Source organism: Amblyomma mixtum, chromosome 3 (assembly GCF_055824585.1).
Source record: "Amblyomma mixtum isolate Tamu chromosome 3, ASM5582458v1, whole genome shotgun sequence".
NCBI lineage: Eukaryota > Metazoa > Arthropoda > Arachnida > Ixodida > Ixodidae > Amblyomma > Amblyomma mixtum.
The window spans coordinates 307,718,375-307,731,568 of NC_143014.1; the positions used below are offsets into that span (position 1 = coordinate 307,718,375).

Below are 13,194 nucleotides of genomic sequence, written 5' to 3' on the forward strand. Positions count from 1 at the left end.
CGTCTCACGTTCCGCGTGTGTTTGCATGACGATCAGCGCTAGAGCTCATTTTTATCTACTTTTTTAAATGAGCCAAACGCGAGGAGGTGCATGCCTGCGGTACTTCTCAGATATTTTGAGCATATGTGGCAGAAGGCCCGAGCATAGTTGGTGACGACAGAATCAGCACTTGGTCGGCGCGACAATTCTGTGTGGCCACATATATGCCCGCAGAGATGTCTCGAGCAATGTGCTCGTGAGGGCTTTTAATAAAGGACATGTTTCAGTCAAGGGTTTTTCAAAGCATATCCACTTTTGCACTGCGCCAAACGCAATGAAGACCATAAGCTCCCGTATCGCGCTCAACCAACACTTCGTAAAACACGTTCAGCACATGCATATATGCGCGCGTCTGAACGCGTACTCGGAACTGGAATCCGGCTGCTCTCGTGAAAGGCCTCGAACACCATCGCAATATCCGCCGGGCGCACGAAATTAACAGCCGAAATATTTTGTGAATCAGAAGTATGCGATCGTAATATGAAGCGAGCAATTGTGCTTTCGAGGTGGTGAGACGATCCAAATATGATCGCGCATACGCACGCAAAACATATCAATAAACAGCGAGAACTACCGCAAAAGATGCCATTGCAGGCGACACAATCGATATGCACCGTGGCCTAGTCGAAACAAGCGCCTGCATCGCGCAAAACATCGCATGAAGAACCCACTCTAAGAAAAAAGGGTGTAAGAAGGGTGCATCTTCACGACTTATGCTATCTGAAGGCGCATGGACTAACGATGCACTTTGCGGAGTGCATCGTTACACCCGTGTCGAGGTGGTGGAGGCCGTTAGTCTCTTTCAGAAAACTTACCCCCTTTTTTACTCTTCAAACCAGCTGTGTTCCCTCTGCGCGAAGACGCTGTACAGCAAAGTATGCAGCCCTCACCGCCTCCCCTCCCTCTCGAAGATGGCCCTCTCCCGAAAGCGGGGCGGCGGGGTTATTTTGAGGACAATAGTTAAAAGCTACGCTGGCTCACGCTCCCCCACTGCATTGATCCTTTCACCCGCGCTGGCGACACTGACCGCGCCTCCTCGCTTCTTCAAGGGACCAGAAGCTATTTCTTGGAAGAACACGTACAGCGATCTTCTGCCCATCTCCGCCTGGAGGCGGCTTGGCGGATGCACAGAACGTTACTGAAAAAAGGTGCATTGGCCGCGATCAGCCACGACAACCATCACGCATGCAAACATGCTCTTGGTTGCTAACGACCTAAAATAATCACTAATATTCGGTGCATGTGCTTTCATACTCATGATTGGATATCATTTTAAAAAGAAGTAAGTCAGCAAAGACAGACGGCATGATCGGTGCTGTGTTACTCCTCTGACCAATCGCAGCTCTGAACGAAATCAACAGTTTAGCGCTTCAACACACCAGAGGCATAAAAATTATTGCGCTTATAATTTCGGCTTGTGGTTACGCTTTTATTAAAGCGGTAATAAAAGCTTTAAAAGGAACAGTTTTGCTTCACAGCCAACGTAAGCTCTATTAGTCAGCGCTGTTCTTCATTTTCTAATAGCGTACGATAAATACCAGGGCGGTTAATTCCCTCCGTACAATTTCGAATAACGTGCACCACTTTTCGAATAACCCCTCGTTGTGGCACATGTTCCTGAGCAAATAACAGACGAATAACAGAAAGGGTTCAGGTTAACATGCATACAAGTTAATAAATCAAAATCAGACGAACGAGCGAGATTGTTGACGCAGTAATTTTATGTTAGCTGAAGATGCAATGTCACGCAAATCCCGAATAAATTGCACTCTCATATTTCTGCTCCATTTCAACAACAAAAAAGAGCCCTACTCGCTGATAACCGCGTGATCTTCACCACTAATACTGACAACGCTGAAAAACCAAAATGAAAGAAACTAGGGAAGGAATAATTCTGCATCTGAACTGAGTTGTGAACGTGGCCTGACCATTCCATATATATAGGTACTTTTTTGTTTAGAGCACTTTTACCAAGACACGAGCCAGGCCTCAGGGTCGCACTTTTGCTGGTCTACTATGAGATCACCAGCATTTGTACAGGGTCCGTCAAAAGTTCCCAGGCCACATGGTCCGCTTTTCATCGGTATATCCTGGCACTTAAGATTCCGATAGAGCTATCGAGGTTCTAAGGTGGTAGAACGATCCTTCTTCTATTCTCTACAGATATGTTGAGCTTCGAGGGTATCTCAACAGCCCGACTATGCTGCTGAAAAGCAAACCCTGTGGCCTTGGAACTTTTGACGGACCCTGTACATCTGCTCTGAAACTCCTCAACGCAGCGTAAAAGACATTTCTACGTTTCCTTTCCAACAAGTGTACGGATCCTTTCTCTCGGCACAAGATAGCGAAGCCCATAGTAATCAGTTTTCGAGATAGCTGCATTTCCTGATCATGTTTTGGCGCATACAAGTGTTTCACATAGAAGCAATTCAATTCCAGCTTATTTTAAATTGATAAACAGGGAGCGAGGCGACCAAAGCGATTTAAGTCTATTCGAACTTCTCTTGCGTATGAAATTGTGCTGCACGCCTACAAGAGCAGAAATTAGCTTAAACTCAGTGTACGTGTACGTAACTGTTAGCTTTTAGGTTGTTCCGCGCAGCTTTAATGCAGTCAAATAGTGCTGATAGTCAGAAATGAAGTTGACTGCCTCCATTTTTTTTTTCGAACTGTAGCGCTATGGAAGCATCGAATTCCGCAACAAACCGGGAGCCAGAGGAAAAAGTAATCAAGGCGCTTATATTGCGGCAGTGCATTGTGAATTCTTATGGAATGGTTCATGCGTCAGGAAATAACTCTTTCTTTTAGAGGCTAATGATAAGCACTAAACAGTACATTGCACTAGATAGACGCAGCCCGAAGACCCAAGCTCGAAAATAAATGAAACTAGGGCGTATAAACCGGCAGGTTTTCCTTCATCATCGTAAGTTGCTTCGGATGACTGAGACTTTTGTCTTGTATGCACAAATAAAACTGAGCTAAAGGACACATTGTATCGCACTGACGAACCAATTTTTAACAAAAGCATAAATTCAGCGGTGGCAACTGCCTATATAGAATAAAATGAAAGCGCGTAAATAGACGGAATCGCCCGAATAACCAGTCGGTTGAAGCGTCTTAACGGATGCTTGCTGGCATAGCGCTGGCAGTGTTCCATTTCTGCTCTGTTGACCCATTTTGAAAATATTTTGAGAACTTCGCGAACACTGGAACGATGAGAGGTGAGAACTGCTGCATCAGCAGTGGTCGACTGTCGTTTGAAGCCCTCTTCTGCGCCATCTTCCTCAAATGTTGTGAATCCCCTTTGTTTGCCTGACGCTTCTGATCACTCGATGCGGCTTTATTAAATCCATATCTCTACAGCTGTATCTATTTCGATTGAGTTAAACTATTTTTGAACAGAGCGGTCTTTTTTTTTGCTTTCTTCGGATTCTCCTCACACGTGCGGCCCCACAAAAGAAAGTTGAAATTTCTCGCAGCAATATCACGCGGCAATATCAGTATTTAAAACTGTTACTGTACCTGACATTGTTGTTGTTGTTGTAGCCTACGACAGAATGACATTGAATCAATAATGCTGCAGCATTTACATCGGTTTTAGAAGTACAGGAAGGGCAGTTTATTGATATATATTTCGCAGTAGCTCCTGTACGCGGTAGTACGAGAACTTCCGAATGATGCTCGTAACTTTAAGCTGCAGCTGCTCTGAAAACTATTCTGTTGCATACGCCACACATTTACGGCAGCATCTGCGTAATTCATACTGCGTAATAGCTGGCTGCGTAAAAAGCTTCAAGCTTCAAAAAAGCAAGCACTGACAAGACGAGTCTCGCCGCGCTCGTTGTCTCCGATAAACGAAGAGTTGTGCGCACGCCGAAAGCGCGGAAAAATACGTGCCACAAGGGCAGAGAGGCGCATGCAAAAATAATAAACTACCAGCACATTGCAAAGACCAAAGGTTGTTGCCCCGCACGCGGGCAGCTTGACCTTGGGACACTACTGGGAACGCAGACGTTCTTTTAGTCAGCGGAGAAAAGGAAAAGAGGGGAAGCGCGGGGTCCGGCGGAACGAAAGAAAGGCACGAAGCATGGAGGAAGGAAAACCTCCTCTGTAATTCCTCTAAGCAAGCTTTGGAAGCGATGGCTGGCGATGGGTTGTAGTTTCTCCGTTCTCCCTCTTCAGGTCACGTGCCTGTCTATTTGGATTGGCCGCTCGCGTAGAGTCGAAGACGAAGCCGCTGTTTACCGCGCCTGGGTGCCGTGCGTGCAAGTCGCGACGCGCATTCCTCTTTTCATCTTTTAGTACGGGCCTCTGTGCGTTTAGGTTCTGTTCAGCGATTACTTCATCGTGCAAGCTTCATCGATGTGTGATGCTGCAGTGGGCGACATCTTCGCGAAAGAGTCAACGTCTGAAAGAAACAGCGCACGCCAGATCGTCGCGGCGCCCTCATCGTACGAATTCTTTGCGCCCAATTTCAACCGTACAAGTAAGTGACATTTTCGTTTGGTCATACGGGTTGTTTCCTGCCATCAAGTTATGGTGTGTTCAATACAGATTTTTTATCATGGATTGTGTGCGCGAGCCGCTGCTTGTTGCTATTTCTTGTTTTGAGCCGGTCGCGTGCGGCCGGAGGGAGCCTATCGTGTGCAACACACGATCGCAGCGGCGCAATCTGCAGGCGTCTTTCTCATGCTTTCTTTCGCTGCAGGCTCTGATCCTTCGTCTGCCGTGCGAAAGAACATTGCCGGTCGTCTCTTCAACGCCAAGTATTTGTCCCTGCTCACGACCATTCAGTAAGGTAAGTCCAAACCGCAGTCTCCGTTCAGAAAGGGGCGAGTAAATTAGTGTGCGCGCTTCTGTGGCACGTACTGCGCGCAGTGCTCACATCTACTGCAGCACTGTATGTGATTCTTATTGCACAATAATCCCTTTATAATTTTAGCGCTGCAAGGCAACTCCTTCTGCCAGGCCGCTTTTTTTTTTTTTTTTTTGCGAATGGACGGCGTCAATTTTTTTTTCTTTACCACGGAGTAGCAAGCAAACGATAAAACAGTAAACGTGAAATTTATTTATTCATAGGCAAGAAATTAGCAGCTCATTTGTGCTCTGCGCTTCCAGGCATGCGGCCGTTTTCGCTTACACCTTGCAATATTTTTGCTAACCCAGAATGTGACTTATCATGCCAGCAGTTTTACTGCATTCGAATGGCAAGATGCGCTTGCTAATGGTGTTAAGTTGATATGTAACTGGCTCTTCACTCAGGCTGAGAACTAATAGAGAAAAGTGAACTTGTTTAGTTCTTTTTATTAGTGAAAAAGTCAGGGTCAGGGCTAGTTGGTGGCCAAACATTAGCTCACAAAAGCGTACAGTCTATGTCACCTCTTTTTGTGCTCTTGTATTCTCTTATGAAAGAGTGAAACTTTAGGCTTGATGTTGCTCTAAGAGGTTGAATAGAAGAATACGCTAGTATCTAAGCTTTTCTGTTTAGAACAATAAGGATTTTGGTTGCACTGCGGTAATCTGTCAACGAAAAAAAAAATTCTGTAATGAATACTGTCAATCTCGTAAGCAGTAACAGTATAGTTCTTTCTTTTTTCTGCAGTGGCTGTTAGAAGATATGTTAATTATGTTAGGCACTTAGTGACAATTCACTGGTAATAGGCCATTGTGCTGTAGAAGTTTGTCTAGGCTTATTATGCCAGTGCACTGCGTCAATTATGCCTGTGATAAATATGTGGCAAGTGCTGTAATAGATAAAGTTTGGAACAAAAAGTTGTTTCTCGTTTTCAAACTATTCCTGTCGTTTTTTGAGCATGTGTGCTGCCATTACATGGTTTAATGAACATATAAGTTATCACTAACCATTACACTAACACTATAAATGACATCTCTATTGCAGTGCACCTGGGAGAAGGAGGGATGCAAAGGTGCACAACCATTGTCACTCCTAGCACCGAAGTTCAGCCTGGATTCTTCAAAACCGTACGAGTGGCCGGGACTAGACGTGTGTGGTATGTATGTTTTTATGTAATTGGGACATTGTTGCAAGTTCATCATCACTTGATGTCCATCCGTGAACATAGTATGCTATGTTGCGCAGCTGCAGCCATTCTATTACAGAGATTTTAGAGCTTTTCAATGTTTTCGAGGACTTAGTTCCGAAAGAATTTCTGAATAATGGTTTGAATAATTGTGACCACTTTTTATGGCATGAAGTATAAATCCAGTTTTTTTTCTGCAAAAGTAGGCTGGACTTCAGCAAACATTTCATATTGAATTAGTTTGAGAGGCGCTGCCTACAATTCATGTTGCTGGAGAAGTCAGAAAAAAATGAGGCAGAGTTATGGTAATGCTTGGCAGGGTGGCATGCTACCAAGCTAATATGACTAGCACCGTCGTTTATGCATGTAGAGCTTAATGTGATATGAAGCTATGTGAGGCTGTTCATCTTCTTTGCACTGTTCACACTTTCTTTTTGAGTAGGAAGGTGCTGTTCACTGATGTGAATAATTTCCAATAACTCACGTGAACCCATATTTGTTCTATTTCACATTGGAGTGAACTTAAAATTTAACTAAGCTCACGTGCCCTGCATGTGAAAGCAGATATGGAAGGCAACTGGTTTAATAGCCATTCTTGCATGCTGTCAGTCAGTGTTTACAATTTCATTATGCTAAGCATCTGAAAAGATGTGTAAAGGTAACACAACATTCTGTTGTGCCAGCAAAATGTAATTCATGAGAATTACTGCTGCTGCATATGCTGCAAGCATTGGATGAAGCAGCACTGTCTAAATAAAAAGACGAGCTTTGTAATTTCCTCAAGCAAAAATAGTGCTTTAGAAGGAGACTGTTCTATGCTGCTTGTGTAGTTAATGTAGTCTGTCAGTGAAGGCCAGTCCATAACCAAAGCTTTTTGCACAGGCATAATGTAGAGGTGTAGTATGAAACAGGCTATGAACGTGAACAAAAAGTATCTTTATTATAATGTGGTCCAAATAATTTTTTTGGTATGATGTTACCTCATGCATGGAGATAACTCTTTAGATGTGTAAGTTGCCCTTGCTATTATTTCACATTTAGCCGAAAGCTTTTCCTTGTTTTCCAGGAGTGGTAGACTAAGATTTATAGTGCATAGCCTTTGTGCATAGGCCTTTCACCAGGTATTTAAACTGTATCGAAAGGCTGTGACAATGCAATGCACCCAGAAATGCCATCACAGGCACAAGCTTCCTGCTGTTTGCTAATCGGAAATGAATTCACAGGTAATATATGCAGGGAAAATTACAATTGGAAGTATCACTCATTGATGCTCAGATAATCACCTACACTTCCCTTTTAGGAAGAAAATTCACTGTATGGGCAACAAAACATATAATGGCATCAGAGACCAGAGACATATTGTTAGCAAGGGCTGCATGAAACCTTAACCACTCTAGATACAGAGAAATAAAAACACGAGAATGGAGGGAAGGGTTTGTTAAACGGCATTTCATTTTATCACCTTTTAGTAGCTTCCATTTCATGCACATGTTTTTCTGTTTCTTGATATGACCCTCTTCTTAGTCTGGCATCCGGGATGCCTACAGCCTGACCGTGCAGCTGGGCACAATATTCTGGATTTTTCCTGAGAAGCCAGTGTGCTTGTGATAATGTCAGCATATGTGAGTGATTAAGTAGCTGCCATTTAGGACATGTTTTGTTTTTCCTGCATATCTTTTCTGATTTTGGTTCTCATTAATAAACAGAAGCCTGCACTTGTGGCATTGTTTTCATGCATCGCCCTTTATCCCTGCCTTTTGTGTGGTTTACACTTTTAGACCTGAATTAACTAAGCCCATGGTCACGTCATCCGAGCTTTGTGGTTGCAAAATTCATTATATGTTTTCTTCTCTGTGCAGGTCAAATACATGGTACATACTGCCTCCACCTGTATGAAGAAGACTGCCAGGGTCATTGCTGTAATATGGTGTAGCATGTGACAAAATAAATATGACGGTATGTTTCTTTCTCCAATTCGTTTATGAATCCTTTGTGTACATTCTGCAGTAGTACCTGCACCTGAACACACAATGACACAGACCATCTCACATGAAAGATTCGTCGCAACATTTTGACACTGCCTGCACTTCCAGAAAGACTCGGGCTTCTACCATATGGGTCAACTTTAGTTCTGCATTCAGTGGGCAGGTTTACGCTACAGAAGGGTAATAATGCTCTCGTGTGGACAGTATAAATACACCACCGAGTAGTGCATAGATACCCTTTGCAGTAGGGCATTACTTTGTACCACTAGAAGGGTAACTTTATCCACCATGTAAGGGTATAAGCATGCACCACAGGGGTGCAAACTTTGCTCTGTTTATGACGGTATAAGTTTAGTCTTTGACAAAGTAACTTTGCACTTCTATACATAGCATAAATTTACCTACTAAAGGTGCAAACTTGCACCTTGCATGCTAGGATATGTTTATGCTTTCCTCAGGCTAACATTTACCCCTTTTAGAAAGGTGTAATGTTATACCTAACTGGTTTAAAGTTACTCTTCTTATGTCAGTGCAAGTTTAGGCTATTAGAGCGTAACATTACTCTATGTGTAAGAGCATAAATACTTAGTCTCCAAGAAACAGCGTAACCTTACCCCCAAAAAGGTGTCAGCTCAGCGACAAGTGTTTTACCCCCCAAAAAGACTAAGATCACACCTTTTTTTTTTAGAGTGGCGCGCGGTCTTTCTAGTCCTTATAAAAATGGCCGCGCGAGCTTCCCGCTACCATGGAGTAAAAAAAATTAGGAGAGAGTGCGCTCAGCCTCTGCAAGCCATCCTCCTCTGACGCCGCTGCCGAGGGCCCTTTTGCGCACTGACTCTTGGGAAATAGGCCCTCCTCCACAGTTACTAGACTGCCAACCAGCGGTGCTTTTTAGTGAACGTCCGTGCTCCGATGTAGCGCAGAAGCGCAGCGCCTGTATTGCAGCTTTGGCGGAATGCGCACCGAGCTCGAGGTTGTCTGAAGGCTCCGCGTCTCAACACTTCTGTTGATTACACTCTTGATTTTTTGGGAGCACTGTAGAAAACTGGAGGTAAACTTTTCATCAAAGGGCGCGGCCGCGACCTCGTCACTGTTCAACTGTGTTTCATATAGAGAACAATTCCTCCCGTCGTTATACACACATACGGAGCGTTTATTTCAGCGCATGCTATAAGCGCAGAACTCGAGAGTAGGCGAAGAAAACGGGCCTCTAAGAAAGGGTGCAGTGGCTTCCAGAGCGCTCACGGCGGACGGTAACGAGCGCTCCGGCGCGCTGCGCAAGATTCTATTTCTCGCGCAGGCGGACTTCGGCCCGCCCATGGGCCCGCCGTTCTCCGCTAATCTCGGGGCACAAGTCGCGCCGAATACGCTCGCGCACGTACGCGGTTCCGACGTGAAATGCGACAGTGAAGTATTTCTGAGAGAGAGTGCCGGCGGCTTTACGTCTGCTCCTGCGCGGGGTCTCCCGGCCACTGCGCACAATCACTTACAAAAAGAAGTAAACTGTATTTACTACATAGCCGCGCGCACGTAGCGTCCTGTCTTGGAATAATCCCGCGCTCGGCACACTGCACTAGCGGCCGGGGTGGGGCGCCCGGCCGCGTATACCGTCCGAGGTAGCACCAACGGAGCGTTCGTGTCACGCGTGCACTACCTGGCAAAGAGCAAGCGGGAAGTCAAGTCCGCCTGCTTGATGAACGCACAGAGGCTCACCATTGTTGTCACGGGTGCGCTCACTGCCGCGCGCCCACAGGAGCGCTTCGAGACCGTCCGGGGTGATACCCAGCGCCCTGTAGGCCGCGAGCATTTCGCGACGCGGCACTGCAGAAGGGGCACAGCGAAGGAGCATGTGCTCCAATGTCTCCACTGCGCCGCAGTCAGCGCACGCGTCGCTCGGGGATGGTGGCCGCTGCGGCGAGCGAGCAGTTTGTGCTCACCACGGAGCCGTCAGTGAACACAAGCAGATGGTCGCGCAGTTGCTCGTAGAACGAGAGAGCGAAACCGAAACCGAAATCCGGCTAAGAGCTACCGCTGCCTTGTCACGTGAGGGCCTTTTCCCATGATGCTTTCCACTATATTTTTTATGACTAGGCTTCAAGATTGTGACGTCATCCTCCTCGTTTTTTTCTTCCTCCATGCCCGCTACCATACACCTCTCTGTCGTCTGCTAGCTGCCCGAACGCTGCGAGCACAAAATCGTCCTGGCGAGTCTGGCCGCCGGCTGGCAGCCCGAAACCGCCCAGCCAGAGAAAAACGAACGCGTTCCGGGCAGCCACCGGAAGTGGGCGGAGCAACCCGAGAAAATCGAGCGCGCTCGGGCAGCCCGCAAGCAACCCGCGGGCTGCCAGAGGCGGATAATCGAAGAATCCCATGGACTGCTGCGTCGTTTGCTCTCGTATACATGATGTGCATACCAGCGCCTTTCGAAATGACGTCAAACTTGGTCGGTACTGTGATATGGTGAGAAAAGTCAAGCGAGTAAGGGACGACACTGAGTTCTGAAACCAAGCGGATCGCTTGGGCCGATCTCAGTCGGCATACCGCGGTTTTCGCGTTGTATTTCGCTTTGCCACACTACGCCGATCGGTGGTCCGTGGCTGACAGCAGCGATCGGCCGATCCATAGCTCACATTGCAGCGACACGATGCCTCACTGTTTGTGCCGACAAATACCCTTGGCTGTCTTCACTTCGCACCGCGCGCAGCCGCGCTGCGGGACTGCTCCGGGTCACGATAACTGCTGCTCGCTTTTTTTTCTGATTGTTTAGCAAACGTACAGCCTGTGTATTCGCTAAATGAATGCGTCATGGTAATTGTACATGATTCAGCATTTACCGCGCGAGTACGTAACTTCCCAAGCGCCAATTTCGACGACTGCAACTCAGCGCTACTTTTGTTTACATAGACCTGCGTCTGTATACAGAAATCAATTGCATGTACGTTCGTTCATCATGAATTACAAGGTACGTTTTACTTAGGTTAAACGATCTCTTCTCTTCTGCGCCGGCTGTACGTTTACTTCTTTGCGCAGTGCGGTAACTCTGCTAGAATCGCCGAAGAATACGAGCGCGAGCCTGGGAACACTTCATAGCTAGGTTGTTGTCACCGCGTAGGACCGGCGTTTCTCGCTCGCTGTAACTACTTTTTCCGAAGTGTCCGGTACCATATGACGTTACATTAGTTTATCTAGAAGCATGTTGGGCGCCCATCCAATTGTGATTATTAAAGTGGCCTAATTTGTTGCCCTCGAGCGACGCCGACGACTGCTAGCATCCTGGGCGCCTGACGCATAGGTCGTCAGACTGGATCACACCGCCTAGCAGTTGCGCTTCCCACTCGATATATTTGCGTGCTAAAATGCAAGCAATACTACATTTTCGGTCACTGTTGTCGAAACTGTATGCTCGATGGCCATTTGTATTCGCTAACACTTCGGAACTCGCTCTCCACAATCGTCAACATCGCACATATGAACTCCCCGGACTCGCTAGGCCTGTTCGTACCGCAGGTTAGCGCCGAAGGGTGAACATATGAAATGCAGTCGCTCGTTTCGCTTATTCGCAGTACGGAGAAGGTAAGGTGTTGACAAGAACAAGTAGTCATTGTCTCATCGACGTGAAGGTTTCACTCGGCGAAGGCGTACTTCCAGATGAGCACACCGACCGCCGAGTCGCCGACGCAGCGCCTAGCCGATGTCGCGCATCACCGTTCATAGTACGTCACGTTACTGTGCGGTGACGTCACCAATATTAATATCATTCCCATGGCTATACGTCAGCAACTGCCACTCTAGTGATGGGTCTCGATCGTGAGATAGCATTTAGGGAGTCGTTGGAGCTGAATTAAAATATATTTTAAGCGCGGGCCGCATGCAATATTTGTACGTGGATGACCTTACATACAGAGGTAGCCAATAACAAGCTTTTCAGAACCTCATAATTTTGTATCTCAACCGTCATCATTCCTTGAGGAACAGCGTTGCTTGAACGGTGCATATGGCAGCACTAGTGGTTATGTAGTCCTTGCTTGCTTGGCTTCAGTGATCGATTTTCTTTCTGTATTATGTAAGAAGAGTCTGGGCAACTGAGAGATAACATGGTCCGGGCATGCGCTCTGTGTTCAAATGTCCCGGGTGGTTTATCTTGTCGTATTATTTGCTAGCTATGTTCAGTTTCCTTGTACGCTTTCGATGCATTACATGTCGCCGCACGCAGCCGCTTCGGTTTCCAACTGCTAGGCAGCATGCATGACCTCTCTCGCTTGATTTCTCCCGTTGACGGGTGATAGCCGTCGACCGCTTTTCAGCTGCCGTAGCTAACATTCGCGGCGATGAAGACTTCCAAAGCATAGCGAGAGAGGCTACCAGTTAGAACAGGGAGAGCAAGAGGCTGCAGCGATGTCGCTCCAAGGTATCGAAAAGCCTAGCGCATCGCTGGTTCGAATGCAGATTCATGCATTATCATCTTTTTTTCTGCTTCCTACTGTTCTGTCGCAAGAGTTGTGAAATTCGGCAGCATCAAAATGGCACCTAACGGCTGAAAAAAAAGAAAATAAAAGTCGAACGAAAGTGTGTAAAGGACAATAGATATGCAACTTTAGTTTTAATGCCCTAGAATTCGGATATCGAACCGAGCTTCCTTTAATCGAAACGATCGTCACAACACGAAATAAATCGATTGACTATTTTGGCCACGAAACAGAGCGGTTGAAGATAGCCTAAGGTATGCTTGATTACTGAACCTTACGGCAGCCTAACATGCGGAGTAAACAGAAAATAGAAAACTAACAAGTTAGTCAAACTCCAGCTGGTTAGAATGGATTTGGAATTCAGCTAGCTTGCGCGCTGTTTTTTTTTCTCGCCCACGTGATCAGTGCATATGAGCGCTGCGTTATTTGCTTTACAACCACGGGGCCCCTATGGCAGCGTAGCTAAATTGCAGTGATGAATGTAGTACGTATTTTACGGGAGTGCAGCTGGGGTTGTCGCGGGGTTTCGTGACGCTGGCCGTATGTTCCTTAAGTAGACTACTTTAAAAAGCAACGCACACGTGCTTGCGCAAGAACGAAAATTAATATCTCAAATGTATATTTTTAATCAAACCATAAGAGGCAACAAACAAGCTCTGAAAC

At 46.3% G+C, this 13,194-nt stretch overlaps 2 protein-coding genes across 2 annotated transcripts in view; both read left to right on the forward strand.

The window, feature by feature from the left end:
- The window catches only part of LOC149355535 (uncharacterized), a 37,094-nt gene that overhangs the window by 12,993 nt on the left and 10,907 nt on the right, over positions 1–13,194 (forward strand). The gene's annotated exons all lie outside the window — the stretch shown is intronic.
- LOC149355536 (uncharacterized) lies at positions 3,083–8,054 on the forward strand. Its single transcript, XM_089583856.1, has 4 exons — positions 3,083–4,525; positions 4,748–4,837; positions 5,939–6,050; positions 7,940–8,054. Exons 1-4 carry the CDS (start codon positions 4,409–4,411, stop codon positions 8,011–8,013), a joined length of 393 nt encoding a protein of 130 aa, XP_089439982.1. The 5' UTR covers positions 3,083–4,408; the 3' UTR covers positions 8,014–8,054.

Excerpts from the sequence above, each read along its gene's own strand:
- LOC149355536 (XM_089583856.1), top strand. The coding sequence starts at position 4,409 with ATGCTGCAGTGGGCGACATCTTCGCGAAAGAGTCAACGTCTGAAAGAA. Across the intron at positions 4,838-5,938 it reads GCTCACGACCATTCAGTAAG|TGCACCTGGGAGAAGGAGGG; the intron begins GTAAGTCCAAAC and ends TCTCTATTGCAG. Across the intron at positions 6,051-7,939 it reads GCCGGGACTAGACGTGTGTG|GTCAAATACATGGTACATAC; the intron begins GTATGTATGTTT and ends TTCTCTGTGCAG.